The sequence below is a fragment of the Eublepharis macularius genome, chromosome 6 (assembly GCF_028583425.1).
Source record: "Eublepharis macularius isolate TG4126 chromosome 6, MPM_Emac_v1.0, whole genome shotgun sequence".
In the NCBI taxonomy this organism is placed as follows: Eukaryota; Metazoa; Chordata; class Lepidosauria; order Squamata; family Eublepharidae; genus Eublepharis; species Eublepharis macularius.
Window position 1 is genome coordinate 87,104,506 of NC_072795.1, and position 13,474 is coordinate 87,117,979.

The 13,474-nt window shown below is 38.2% G+C and overlaps 1 protein-coding gene across 1 annotated transcript; it reads left to right on the plus strand.

Annotated features, from left to right (window-relative positions):
* The first annotated feature begins 1,393 nt into the window (after positions 1–1,393).
* On the plus strand, positions 1,394–12,569 carry LOC129332697 (deleted in malignant brain tumors 1 protein-like). Its single transcript, XM_054983927.1, is given in 6 exon segments — positions 1,394–1,457; positions 2,920–3,231; positions 8,975–9,337; positions 9,938–10,255; positions 11,302–11,688; positions 12,489–12,569. Coding segments are annotated over 6 exon segments (1,470 nt in total). The 3' UTR covers positions 12,515–12,569.
* Positions 12,570–13,474: the final 905 nt, after the last annotated feature.

The following is a 13,474-nucleotide window of genomic DNA, read 5'->3' on the forward strand; positions in this document are numbered from 1 at the left end:
ATAACTGGTACTATGGCAAGATATGCTGGTGTAAATAGGAGATATGCCAGCACCAAGATATGCCAGAACTGCACTAGTATCAGGGAAATATAACCAGAGCATCGGGATAGACTTGAGCAGCATCAGAGGAAGAGCATGGGTTAGTCAATATCCGAAATTTCCAAACCCTATGACCCACCCCCAACATCAAGATAACTTTACACCAGCAATAACCCAGGTACATCAGCTCCCTATTGTATATCTTTAAATTAACTCTGAGCTTTGCATTCATTCACAGGTACATTGTGGCTGCCATTCATCTTAACTATTAACACAGAATGAAGTTGATTAATGTGGGGGTTAGAGTGCCAGAGTAAAACCTGGAAGGCCCAATTTCAGTGAAGGAGGAATCTCACATGCTGCTCTGTAAGATATTTGGGATAAAAATATTTAAACATAAAACTATAAGGAAAAACAGCAACAAAACTTACAGTGCAATCTTAGGAGAGTTACTCCAGTCTAACCACATTGATTTCAATGGGCTTAAACTGGAGTAACTCTGTTTAGGATCGCACTGTTAATTATTTAATACTAAAGGAGTGTTCAAATCAGTGCCAAAGTAGAGTGTTGAATTCAATGAAACTGAAAGACTGTGTATTTGCTCTTCTAGAGAAAATGCACATCTTCTTTCAGTTAAAGCAGTACCCTGAGACTTCCCAAATTGTTTAGAAGCCTCATCAACTGGGGCTCAGAGTATTTGGACTCTGAAAACAAGACCAATGCATCGGTATATTTGAGTTCATACTAGTAGTCACATATTGAGAAATCATTTACCTTACTAGAAAATGACTGCCAATGGTTCTGAAACCTAATACCTTAAGAGGAATGAAAGAGTAAACTCCTTGTATGTGTTAAGGTCTACAGGACAAGTTCAGATTAAAGGATTAATGGTTATTCTATACAGTTTTATATGTACAAAAAATTAATTTTAGGGAAATACTAGCAGACTAGTTTGTCCTCTACAAGAACTACCAACTCAACCTGTCAAAGTCCTTTTCCGCATATGATGACAAGGCCAATAAAGAATAGTGCATATGTTCCAAAGAAGCATTAAAGTCAATCTTCCACCAATATTTGCACTTGACACAAATGATTCTTATCTTTCCATTCAAAGAAAAGAATACAACAAATTGTATGGCTGGACCAGGAAAGAGATTTTTAAAAGCTTAAAATAACACAAATGTAGCTTTAATGTAAGCAGAGAATAACGGGAGAGAGGTGGAATCTCAGAGAGTACCTCTTTATTCGTTTATATTGAGATAAAGATATCAAATTGCATGGTACACTCCTTCAAATCCTTCACGCTATATATTGTGAAGTATGTTTCATTAGCTTTGCTGATAATCTAGTAAAAATGGATCCCATGCTGATTTTTACTTGGTTATTACTGTTGCATGGAGGACATCTGAGTGCATCAGGTAATAGTTATCTGCATTTGCTCTCTTTTTCTTTCTTGTTCTCCTCTCTCTGTTGTGCACAGATGCACTCATGCAAACATGGACTTTCTTATAAGCTACTAGTTAAAGCTAGAGGAAAAAACTGTCGCAAGAGTGTATTGAAGATAGCATATTTAGAACGAAAGCAAATGTAAGGTATGCAGACAGTGCAAACACTTGTAATCCTGAATATGTCAGTGCCCTGTCTGAATGGTTGAGAAGTCTATTTGACTTCTTGTAATTCTGTTTCAGATGGCCATGTTGAAGGTATAAGCTGAAGAGCCTTGGCAAAGCTAATGAAGAAAAGCAAGACATTGTTATGAAAGGACATGCAGAATTTCCCTTTCAGTGAGGGACCCCAGATTAGCCTTGCTGGGATCCAAACAGGGAATGTTGACTTTTTTTCCTTTGAATAGACTCCACTGCCATCTAAAAGACTATTTTTGAAACTTTCATCAATTTAGTGGTTCACTGTGATGCATGGGCATTTTGTATTTAAGAATCATATCCATATTGTGGATCAAGTGACAGTGTTCTTTGGTGGTTGTCCTATGAAATGATGGTTGAACTGCTTAGAAATATAGCAATTTCACATATGCCTAGCATATATAAAATAATATCTAGTTCACTGCTGTGTGCTAAATTTTACCTTGTTTTTTATTATGTCACTTTTAATTTTCTTAAGGAACTCTTAAATGCTGCCCTCCCCCAGTAGTGTGTTGGGGTATCTTTCTCCGAGGCAACATCATGAGGCAGCACCTTTGAGTGTGCACTAGGACAGTCTATTTATATGTGGTCCTAGGTAGGCTGGTGGAATTGTTTTGGCTAAGTTTGGGGATTTACTGAGCAATTTGAGGGAGGGGTAAGAAGGAGATGCTTGAGAAAATGAATAATATTAGAATATTTATGGATTAGGGAGGTGTGGTGGTGGCCCCTAATGAACATTGTTGTTCTACTAGGGCAGGTAAATTGGCAGCTGTGGCAAAAAGTCTGAACCCATGAGGCACAGTGAGCTAATAAAGCCACTCAAATCTTCCCAAAATTACAAATTACAAATTACAGTTTTGATGGGGCATAATATACTGGTGTTTGTTTCTTATGTATCTAATCCCTTTAATAATTAAAGACATTCTTTAAACCAAAAATTAAATATTAGTCTTTAATCATGGTTTGTATTTTTATGTTTGGACATGCACATGATACAATGTTCTAAAGACTCTTTTGATAATGTAAAATAATACTGTTATTTCATTCATATTCCAATCAAACATGAGTTTGTCCCTTAATATTTTCCCCTTAATATTAAGTTTGTCCCTTTATATTGAAAGAAAAAGCAATAGTTTTTATGATATATATTTTTGCTTATTTCCTCTTGAAAAGAAAATTAGTATTTGAGAGCACACAGAATCATTTCACAAAAGAATTATCTTTTTACTATTCAAAGATGTTCCTTTGAGACTGGTCAATGGATCAAGCAGATGTGAAGGTCGACTTGAGGTGTATCATAGAGGAAAGTGGGGGACAGTCTGTGATGATGCTTGGGATATAGATGATGCACACGTAGTATGCAGAACACTTGGATGTGGACAGGCTCTCTCTGCTCAAGTAGATGCTCATTTTGGCCAAGGCTCAGAGGAAATTTTCCTGGATGATGTGCGGTGCATAGGGAATGAACCTTCTTTTGAGCAGTGCTCACACCGTGGATGGGGAATCCATAACTGTGGTCATAAAGAAGATGCTGGAGTGATCTGCTCAGGTGCTCTTCTATTCTTTCTTTTTTATTTAAGTTTTTCCTATTCCTTTTCATCTTGAAATCCACTTTTAAGTTAAATCATGAATTTAGATTAAAACACCACATATGAAAATTGATTTTTGGCTGGCATCAAAGAGAAATTTTAGCTTCAATAAAGGAATATCAGAATATGATACTATTACTCTTTGGTAAGATTCATCTATTGAGGAAACACATCGATGGAACCTTACTATGGTTTTTAGGAGTTCTAAGGAAATTAGACTGTAGTCATGATCTAAGCATGTAGGTTTCCCCAGCTATAGAGAAAATATGTATCATTTTCTCTGTTTGGTAGACTATAAAGATTCCATGAGGTGTTTTTTTTTTTTCAATTTATGGGTTAAAAAAAAAGAAGGGCACAATTCAATGCACCCCATGTATGCACCGAAACTGCTCTAACTCTTCCTGGTAAACCTTTCACTATGCCCAGCCCAACAGCATATTGACTATTATTCAGAATGGGATACCCATTCCAATAGTCCAGGAGTGTTTTGAATAGTTCTGCTTGGCTTTATAGGCTAGCAGTGTTGGCAAGGTGTAATTCCTATGGTTTGTCCTCCCTCACTGGCAGTTTTGTGCAGTGGAAACAAAGGGTTGTGCCCTCAAAGCCACTATACATCAGTGGCTGATTATTTATAGGAAAGAGAGGCATAGAAATACATGTAATAATTATTTGTTTTCTGATTGACTGACTGATTTAATGTATTTATTCCAGACAAACAATCATTGTAAGTTACATAACCAATATAAACGGATGCTCTAAAGGGGATTTCACACTAACAGACAATGGCAGAAATCAATATATGCCCTTTCCAGTGAGAAGAATTAATGGGGTTGCTATTCTTATTTAGACCATCTGAAATAGACTATAAAGTAAGTAGATGGGACAGAAAAGAACAGGAGCAAACACATTTTTACACATAGCTTCTGGGCTATGATAATTGGAAATGAGGATTCAGAAGCTTCTTTATAGCGGACTAAAGATACAATGTTCTGGCTGCTGAACAGTGGTAGAGAATTGTGCAACCTGACTGCTGTGCACATGCATCGCTGAATCGAGGCCTTCATTTTTCTCAATATATAACAAAATTACGTATTTATTATTTACAGGTAACACAGGACAGAAAGATTCTGGTAAGTTTATATTCTTAATTACACTGAGACCCCAGCTAGAGACTATTCCTATAAGGAAGGTAACTGATATTTTAAACTGATCAGATTATGATATACTTACTTTTCAATGTGGTCTACGCATTGAAAGAATACATAGATGGAGCATTGCTACAGATTTAGGAGATTCTGAAGAAGTTAGGCTAGAAACTGCAGCTATATCAGCTATGAAAAAAAATCCACTTGCACTACATAGGCATGAGCATAGGTGCTTTTCCTTTCCGTAGATGAGTATGGAAATACCATATATGATGTTCCCTCCTCCTCTTTCCTTCTTCTTTGTCCCTAAACAGCAGAAATGACACCAGAGGCATTTTTAAAATTCAAAAGTAACTATTTTATTTATTTTAGAGGGGAAAGATCAAGTGAAATCAGGGATTGAAAATTTCTGAGTAATTCAACATAGAAATTTCTGAAGTAAAATTTGTGCATGCACAGACTTTAGTTCTTATGCTTTTCACAGATACTTAAATTCTTATGTTTAGAGGCTTTTGTTCCCTTGTTTTCCCCAAATGCTCTGGTAAACTTCCTTTTAGTATCCTCTGTCTCTTTTCTGTTTAATAAGGCTGGTACCTACTTTCTAGTACCCAGTCCCCTTCTCTTCACACAACAGTGTTTTTCTTCAGTTTTTAACTGAATCTTAAAGTCTTCAAAAGGCAGTTTCCAACCACACCTGACAAGGGATCTCTCCACTCTCCAGAACTATCTTCTTGTTTGACTGGGTAGGGAAAGTCTCCTTTCCTTAGAAAGTCTCCTTAGCCTTTCTTGGCTCAAACAGTGTGAGTCTGTACCTACTTCCCAAACTTCCTTGCCAACTTTCCCCCAGTTCTTCTGTTGGTGTTAAACTGCTTTCAGTTAAGATTCCATCACCCAACTGTTCTCACTCAATTTGTCTCAGCTACGGCTGAAAACTGCCATGCTACTCAATAAGATTCCTTGGAGTGGCCTGTCACTCAAAGCTCTCTGTGTCTGTGAGAGATTAATCCTTAACAGTCCTTCAGCTATTTGTACAGCACTTACAGGATTTTAAAAAGTGCAGTCTGTCATACCAAATTTTCCAATATATGTAGTTAATAACAAGGGCACAGCACCTCCCACATGTACAGTAGTTATGATCATCTTTCAGTGATGGCACTAACGTACCAAAGCACACTGCCCATTATCTAGAGTGGGAGGCCCATGCAAACTTTCATTGGTGGCTTCCAGTGGCTCCATTTTGTGTTCATAGGATATCTACAATTTGGACAGGGAATAAAAGCCTCCATTGAATCCTAGGCATTTTTCTGCTTCACATACAATAGAGTGCATAGGAAGATATGTGCTATACCTTTCAATTCATAGCATGTATTTATTCATTCATTCATTATTATGACTGAATGAGCCAGTTTGGTGTAGTGTTTAAGAGCATGGGACTAATCTGGAGAACCAAGTTTGATTCCCCACTCCTCCACTTGAAGCTGACCTTGGGTCAGTCACAGCTTCTAGAAGCTCTCTCAGCCCCACCTACCTCACAGGGTATTTTCTTGTGGGGATAATGAAGACATACTTTGTAAACCACTCTGAGTAGGTGTTAAATCATCCTGAAGGGCGGTATATAAATCAAATGTTTTATATTATATTATATTATATTATATTATATTATATTATATTATATTATATTATATTATATTATATTATATTATATTATATTATATTATATTATTATGTCATTATTTAGTACATTTCTATCCCTCTTCATCAAGAATCTGTATAGAAAATACCAGCCCAGAAGTGCCTGAAATTTTTACTTCATCATTACAATTCAATTCAACAATTCAATTTTCTTTAATTTACATCATAATTATCACAGTTGCTGAGGCAGAGGCAGCCAACCGCCAGTGCAACAGCAGTGCTGCTCATCTGTTCCCTAAAGGGAGCCCACATAGACTAGAGAACAGGCAAACATCCCAGCAGCAGGGCTGAAGGGGCTGCAACCACGCCAGTGTCCCCAGCAACAGTGCTGTCGCACCTGGAGGATGTCACAGAGGACACCAATCAATCCACAGAGGGGCAGCCATAGGGAGGCAGACCAGGGGAACTGGGAACAGAGGGGCAGGAAGGGGCAGGCACCACTGGGCCATACTCATACTCACACCCCTTTGAAGGAATAAGCCCTTGCCACACAGAACAAAAGTAGCAGCACAAGAAAGGGGAAGGGAGCCCTACTACCCCACACACCATGAGCAAGCCTAAGCATATCCACCCAGAAGTAAGACCCATGTGAAGCAATGGGGGCAACCCACAGGAAAGTGGCACAGGGAGAGGAAAAGAAACATAAGGTTGCCCATGAACTCTCAGTGGTCACTGGTGGCACTTCTTACCATGACAGCCATGATTCCAAGTCCAGCCCCAATGTGCACCCCAGGTGACCCCTCTGCCTCCATCAATGGAGAAGAAGCAGGGCTGCAGAGGCAGAGGCTGGTGCAGGGCCACAGATTGTGGCTGACAAGTCAGCAAGCAGCTCTTCAATGCATGCATGCAACCATGTGCTCAACAGCAACCAGTGGCTGCTTGAGGTGCCCATTTGAGCTACCATGAGGTACTTCAAGCACTGCTGACCCCAGGATACAGCATCCTTCCACTCATGCAGGGTGTGTAGAAGCTCCCTCTTGATGGCTGCCCATCTAGATGAAAGGATGGGGGGATGGACAGTGCTGGGCATTGGCTCCATGACTAGGGGCTTGACAGAAGCTGCAAATCTCCAGCCTCATCCCTGGCTGCACCATCTGAGGTCATGCCATGATGCACTGTGACCCTGCCAATCCCCCTTTCTTCCATGGCCCCTACTCCCATCCAAAGACCCAAAGATCCAGAGACTCCACCCTCTATGATGCCTCGTCTACAACCACTCACTCCAGGGAGTCCATGCTGCCCAAGGACTGAAAAATGATTGCCCCAGCCTCTATGGCCCATCTTAAAGGGATGAGGGCACAAAGATACTTCACAACACCAGTGGAGAAGTTCAGGGCTGAGAGGGAACTTAGAGTCCTTCTCTTTCCTGTATCTAGGGTTAGGTTCCTAACCCTGCAAAAAGCTATAGAGTTGCCTTTTCCTCCTGAGACAGACTTGAGTTTGGGAGGTCCCTTGCTGCTAAGCATGTGTTCTTCTACCTGGTCTAGGCTTTGGCTCTGGCCTTCTGCTTCCTCCATTCCCACTTGTCCCCCTCCACTCCAGGGTTTCCTTATCTGCTGGAATAGGAGCCTGCTGTTGGAAAGAAGATGTGGTGTCTTCCCCAGGAGCTTCTGGGTGCACACAGACTTGGGCATAATGGAAACCATTAGAAGTACATCTTCTGAGGGGACTTCTAAGAAGGCACCATGTGCAAGCAGAGCTAGGGCAAGCCTTGACATAAAGTTTAATTTCTCCCAATTTATTTTATATCCACTAACTATTGTATATCATTTACTATTTGGAGAAAAAAGAACTCACCTTTTTTCAAGAGGGATATACACACACACAAACATACAGTAGTTTTATTTTAACTACAAACAGAATTTTTTCATATATATTTTGTTTTATTCAATATTACTTCAGCCTTGTTAGTAGGTCTGAGATGCACAAAATTCATAACAAAGTTCTTCTGGAATGAAATGATAATATCCACCCTAGCCAACAACATGATAGGGGACATTTGGACTTTAGATTTAGCCACACTGGTCATGGGAATTGAGCTACTCAGACAGGTCTCTGGACCCAGTTTTCTAAATAAAGTTAGAAAAAAATAATTTATTCTAAATCTTGAAAAAAAATTAATCTAAAATTAATTAATCTGAATAAATAAGTAATAGAGAAGACAGCCAATTCTGGACACCAGCCATAAAAGGGGGGAGCTGCAACCATCAGCTCCATTGACTTTCAAAGCCTTTGTACTCATTCTTGATTTAACTTACGAAGTCATTGGAGCTGGTAGCTGCAGCTCCCCATCCCTTTGTCTTTTATAATACTATAGAAATAATGAAGAACTATGTTGTACTTTTTGATTCTATTAGATACATTTGAGATAGAGCAATAAACCTTGAATTAAAAATGATTGCAATCTGAGCATCTGAAAGCTTCTTGGCCTGAGTGCCAAACAAAATGCAACCTCTATCTGTGAATATGCTATGCAAAGGAGAAAGGAAGACATGAGGAGGGTTGTGCTTAGCCAAACAATAGGGAGAAAGCTGAGCCTGGGTGATAATGCTAGATCTTCAAGAGCGGAGCGGCTACAGAAGGCAATGAGAAGCTTTAACATGCCCATTGCCTTTCCTCATGACAAAGACCCTGCGACACTACCAGCATCACAGGGGCTCATCTACAATTTTAGGCAGCAAACTCAGCATACCAAACAAAGTGGGCTGACTTTGCCTACCTCTTTTATAGGCAGTCAGTATACATATCTTTTTTTATGGAATATGAATCTTCCTTTTAATATATCTTTATGCATATAAGTAAATATGTGTAAGCTTTCTAATACTTTATAAATGTTATCATTTGTAGCCTCCATGACAATATGAAGCATTAAATTCTGTGACAGATTATTTATTTATTGTATTTCCCAAAGTAACTTCTGTTCAGCTAGTTAATGGAGCCCACCGATGTGAAGGTCGCCTTGAAGTATATCATAATGGCAGCTGGGGAACAGTTTGCGATGATGGCTGGGACATGAATGATGCACAGGTTGTATGCAAACAGCTTGGATGTGGACCGGCAATTTCAGCACCTGGAAATGCCTACTTTGGTCGGGGGTCTGGCAATATTGTCCTGGATAATGTTCAGTGCACTGAGAATGACGACTTCCTGGAACAGTGCAATCATGCCCCTTGGGGCACACATAATTGCGTTCATAGTGAAGATGCTGGTGTCATCTGTGAAGGTATTAGCACACTGCAGCTACTTCATTTCTGACTTGAATGACATTATATGTCCTTATACAGTTCATTACCAATGATAATACAGAAAATGTATAGATCTACATATTGCTTTCTGCACTTTTAATGAACAGAATTTGTTCGCATTAAATTATAAAAACCTGACTTCCTTCTCACTTAAAATGTTGTTACTATCAATTTATCTTAAAGCCACCACATATTTGGGGTCATTAACTCTTCAGGGTGTGGAAATCAGATTTCAGGGTTTTTTATATGCTAGTTTAAACATACCGCCATGAGTTTTATTTCAAACTGCCAAATTGTTTGTCAGTATTCTAACTAAAGACAGAAAACTTTCTCATATCTAATATATTTGGTGTGGTTCATCATTATTTTGGTCCAGCTATTATTTCTGGGATTCCCCAGATTCAAACTGAAGTTACGGTGAAGTGTTGATGTCAGCTCTAGCAATAGCACTGCTGGAATTGGTTTTAGATTTCTTTTTGCATTGCCAAGGATCAGGATAAACAAATATAGGTTTTATGCATTGACTAGGCCACTATGATGGAATGTGTTTTGAATTTTCCCCCCTCTTTTTGCATTTGCCAAAGACACTCCCTCACAAGTGCGACTGGTTAATGGAATCAACAGGTGCCAAGGTCGTGTTGAAGTATATCATGAGGGCAGATGGGGATCAGTCTGTGATGATTACTGGAGCCCAAAGAATGCAAAAGTTGTGTGCAGGCAGCTTGGATGTGGACCGGCAATGTCAGCACCTGCATGTGCCTGCTTTGGTCAAGGCACAGACGCTATTTTCTTGGATGATGTTCGGTGCAGGGGAAATGAAACCTCATTGACTCAGTGCCCTCATGCACCTTGGGGCATACATAACTGTGGTCATCATGAAGATGCCAGTGTCATCTGCTCAGGTATGCCTACAGGACACCAATTTCCTTTGTAACTTGGATTATTTTTTAATTTTTTCAGTCACTTGAAGGATGTTATTAAGGAAGAACAAAAGCAAACACTTATTGCAACATTCCATTTTTGTTTGCATTATAAATCAAATGTCGCATCTGCTCTCCTGGAAATTATTATGGAATATCTAAATCAAATAACTATTGTAACACGTACTTTTAATGCATAGATTCTGATGGAAATCTCTTTTAAAAATTTCATAATCTTTACCATTTATATTTCTGTGATGACTGAACTGATTACCTTGAGATGTTCCCTTGTATTTAATACTATTAGGGAACTGGTAGTGTAAGAATACAGCCTAAGAACACATGAATTTAGTTCTTTCTAGCCTATGTTACAGTGCAGTCCTAAACTGAATTATACTGTTCTAAGCCTATTGGCTTCAATGGCCTTAGAAGAAAGCATTGTACTGTTACAAAGCAAATTCTTTTAGTTGCTCTTCATACTAAAGTTGTTTTAATCATCTCTCATTCTGTTAGTCTTATCTGTGAACCCAGAACTATTACAGAATCTCCATTTTCTTATTTGACAGTTTGACTAATGATAATGATAATGATAATGATAATGATAATGATAATGATAATGATAATGATAATGATAATGATAATGATAGACAGATTAGTGCTTCACTCAAAGTGGTGTACAAAGTCAGTGTATCATCATCCCCACTATTCAGCTGGGGAGCTGGGGCTGAGAGGAGTGGCTTACCGAAGGCCACATATTGAGCTCATGGCAGTAGTGGGATTCAAACCAATAGAGTGCTGATTTGCAGTCCAACCACTTAACTATGTGTTTGAACCTTTAATAGATTAATTTATCATTAGACAGATACTTGTTTTATCATTAGTTCACCATGCATTTTTGAAACTCAGACTCGTTTGGAGAATTATTAAAGAGACAACCCACCAAAAATACACTTTGACATTAACTTTATATGAAATGTCAAAGTCAACTTTAATTAATAGTATCATGAGGAATGATTTAGTATCAGTAGGTAAGTTTAACAAACCTTCACTTGACCAATTCAACAAAATGAAATATCATTTTCTTTTTTAAAATATTCCCAATGCAGCTGCTGTGCGACTAGTTCATGGAACCAACCGATGCCAAGGTCGTGTTGAAGTATATCATAATGGCAGTTGGGGAACAGTCTGTGATGATTACTGGAACATGAAGAATGCAGAGGTTGTGTGCAGACAGCTGGGTTGTGGAGAGGCACAATCAGCACCAGGAAGTGCCCACTTTGGTCAAGGCAATGTTGATATTATCTTGGATGATGTTAAGTGCAGGGGACAAGAACAGACCTTGGCTCAGTGTCCCCATACTCGCTGGGGCATACATAACTGTGGTCATCATGAAGATGCTGGAGTCATCTGCTCAGGTAAGTCTAGAATAAAATAACTCACCTTATAAATCAAATATACTATTAGAGTTTTGTAGACGATTTTGGTAAAGTTAATATAGAATGGCTACAGATAAGATCTATTACAATAATGGGCAAACTATTATAAAATGTTAATTTCATTCTATAATTATTTTATATCATGATGGCAGATTGAGAACTGTCTGTAATGATATTCTGCATATGAAAGATATACTGTATATAAAGAGCCTAGATGTGAAATGACTGTAGTAGAGGCAGGAAATGCCTGCTTTGGCTAACATTAAAACCAAAGGGATCACAGCGTAAAGGGCAAGACAATAAAACAGACCACTGTGAACTGTAGTGCTTCCCAAATAAAGACTAAGTGAAATAGGTGTTATACTCAAAAATAGTAGTGTATTAGTTATTTACAATTATCAAGCTATGTACACCAGTATAGAAATTTCATTCCAAACATTTTAAACAATGCACAAACAATGGCGATTCTGAGTGCTTGTCAACATGGAATACCTTACTATTGTAACTGGTATTTTGAGTCAGAGGAAGTTAGGGTAGCAATTGTGATGACTTCAGACATAAATGAAAAGTCACATGCACAGTACTTGGATGTCAAGAAGTACTTTCACTATTTCAAGGTTCCTTCTTTGGCTAAGGCTCTGTCTGGAAACACTGAATTTCAAGGGTATAACTCTGCTTAGTATAGCACTGTAAATCACTAATATAAAGCTTGTACGAGAATCTTCTAAATTTACCTAGAAACTTTTCTGTAAACTACTTTTTTTTTTAACTTCATACAGAATCCAGTACTCAAACTAAGGTGTGAATTCATTGGTGCATCTGATCCTTTTATCACTCTCCAGTCATCACCATCCCACAATCTTCTGGTCCTGGGTATATCTGAACCTATTGTACTTGTTGAACTTGTCAGCTTCACTTTGGAATAATTAAACTTTGTGTTTAATAGGCAACTTTTCTAATAATCATACTATACTAAGCTCTGCACATGTTAATTTTGTAATTGATTGCTTTTAAATAAAGGCAGAAACCCATTTTTGGTGGTTTGCACTCACATTAAATATGCTAAATTTGGAAGGATAGACAAGCAAAATTTCTGGAAATTGTAAAGCCATGGGGCATGGAGGGAAGCATTCTGCTAGTTCTAAAAAAGGAAATATTTCAGAGAAATTTTTGGTCAGTGTTCCTCCAATTTTTCCATTGGAATAACAGGGAGGGAGTGTGGGAGGGGGGATTGTTTCTGATTTCTCTTTTTTTCTAGCCTTCACATCCCTAATCAAGGGCAAACAGTGTTTATCATCTTTTCCCTCAACCATTTCCCCCTCTCTATATCATTCATTTTGGAGTAAAAGAAAAGGGAGAGAATATTAATTTGAGGCCCTATGAATTTTGGATCCAAACCACATCTAGCACACATCAGGAATATATTTAATGTTGCCACTGCCAGTTCCTTGAGTAACAAACTGAGTCCATATCTATTCTGCATTCTTTATAAGTGTTATAAACAGCCATAAGTATGATGATAAACATCATGGGTTATTTTTTACTGTAGTGGATATATTATTTATTATTTAAAAGATTTTTCTGCTGTCACAGGACCACCAAGGCTGCTAACAGATTTGAAACATACAAATTAAATTATCTTAAAAGCCATTAAAACCAACACATAAACGTATTATTACAGTTATTTAAAACCAGAATTTAAAATAATGACAGAATATCTTGTCATTATTTTAAATTCTGGTTTTAAATTGCTTTAATTTAGTTA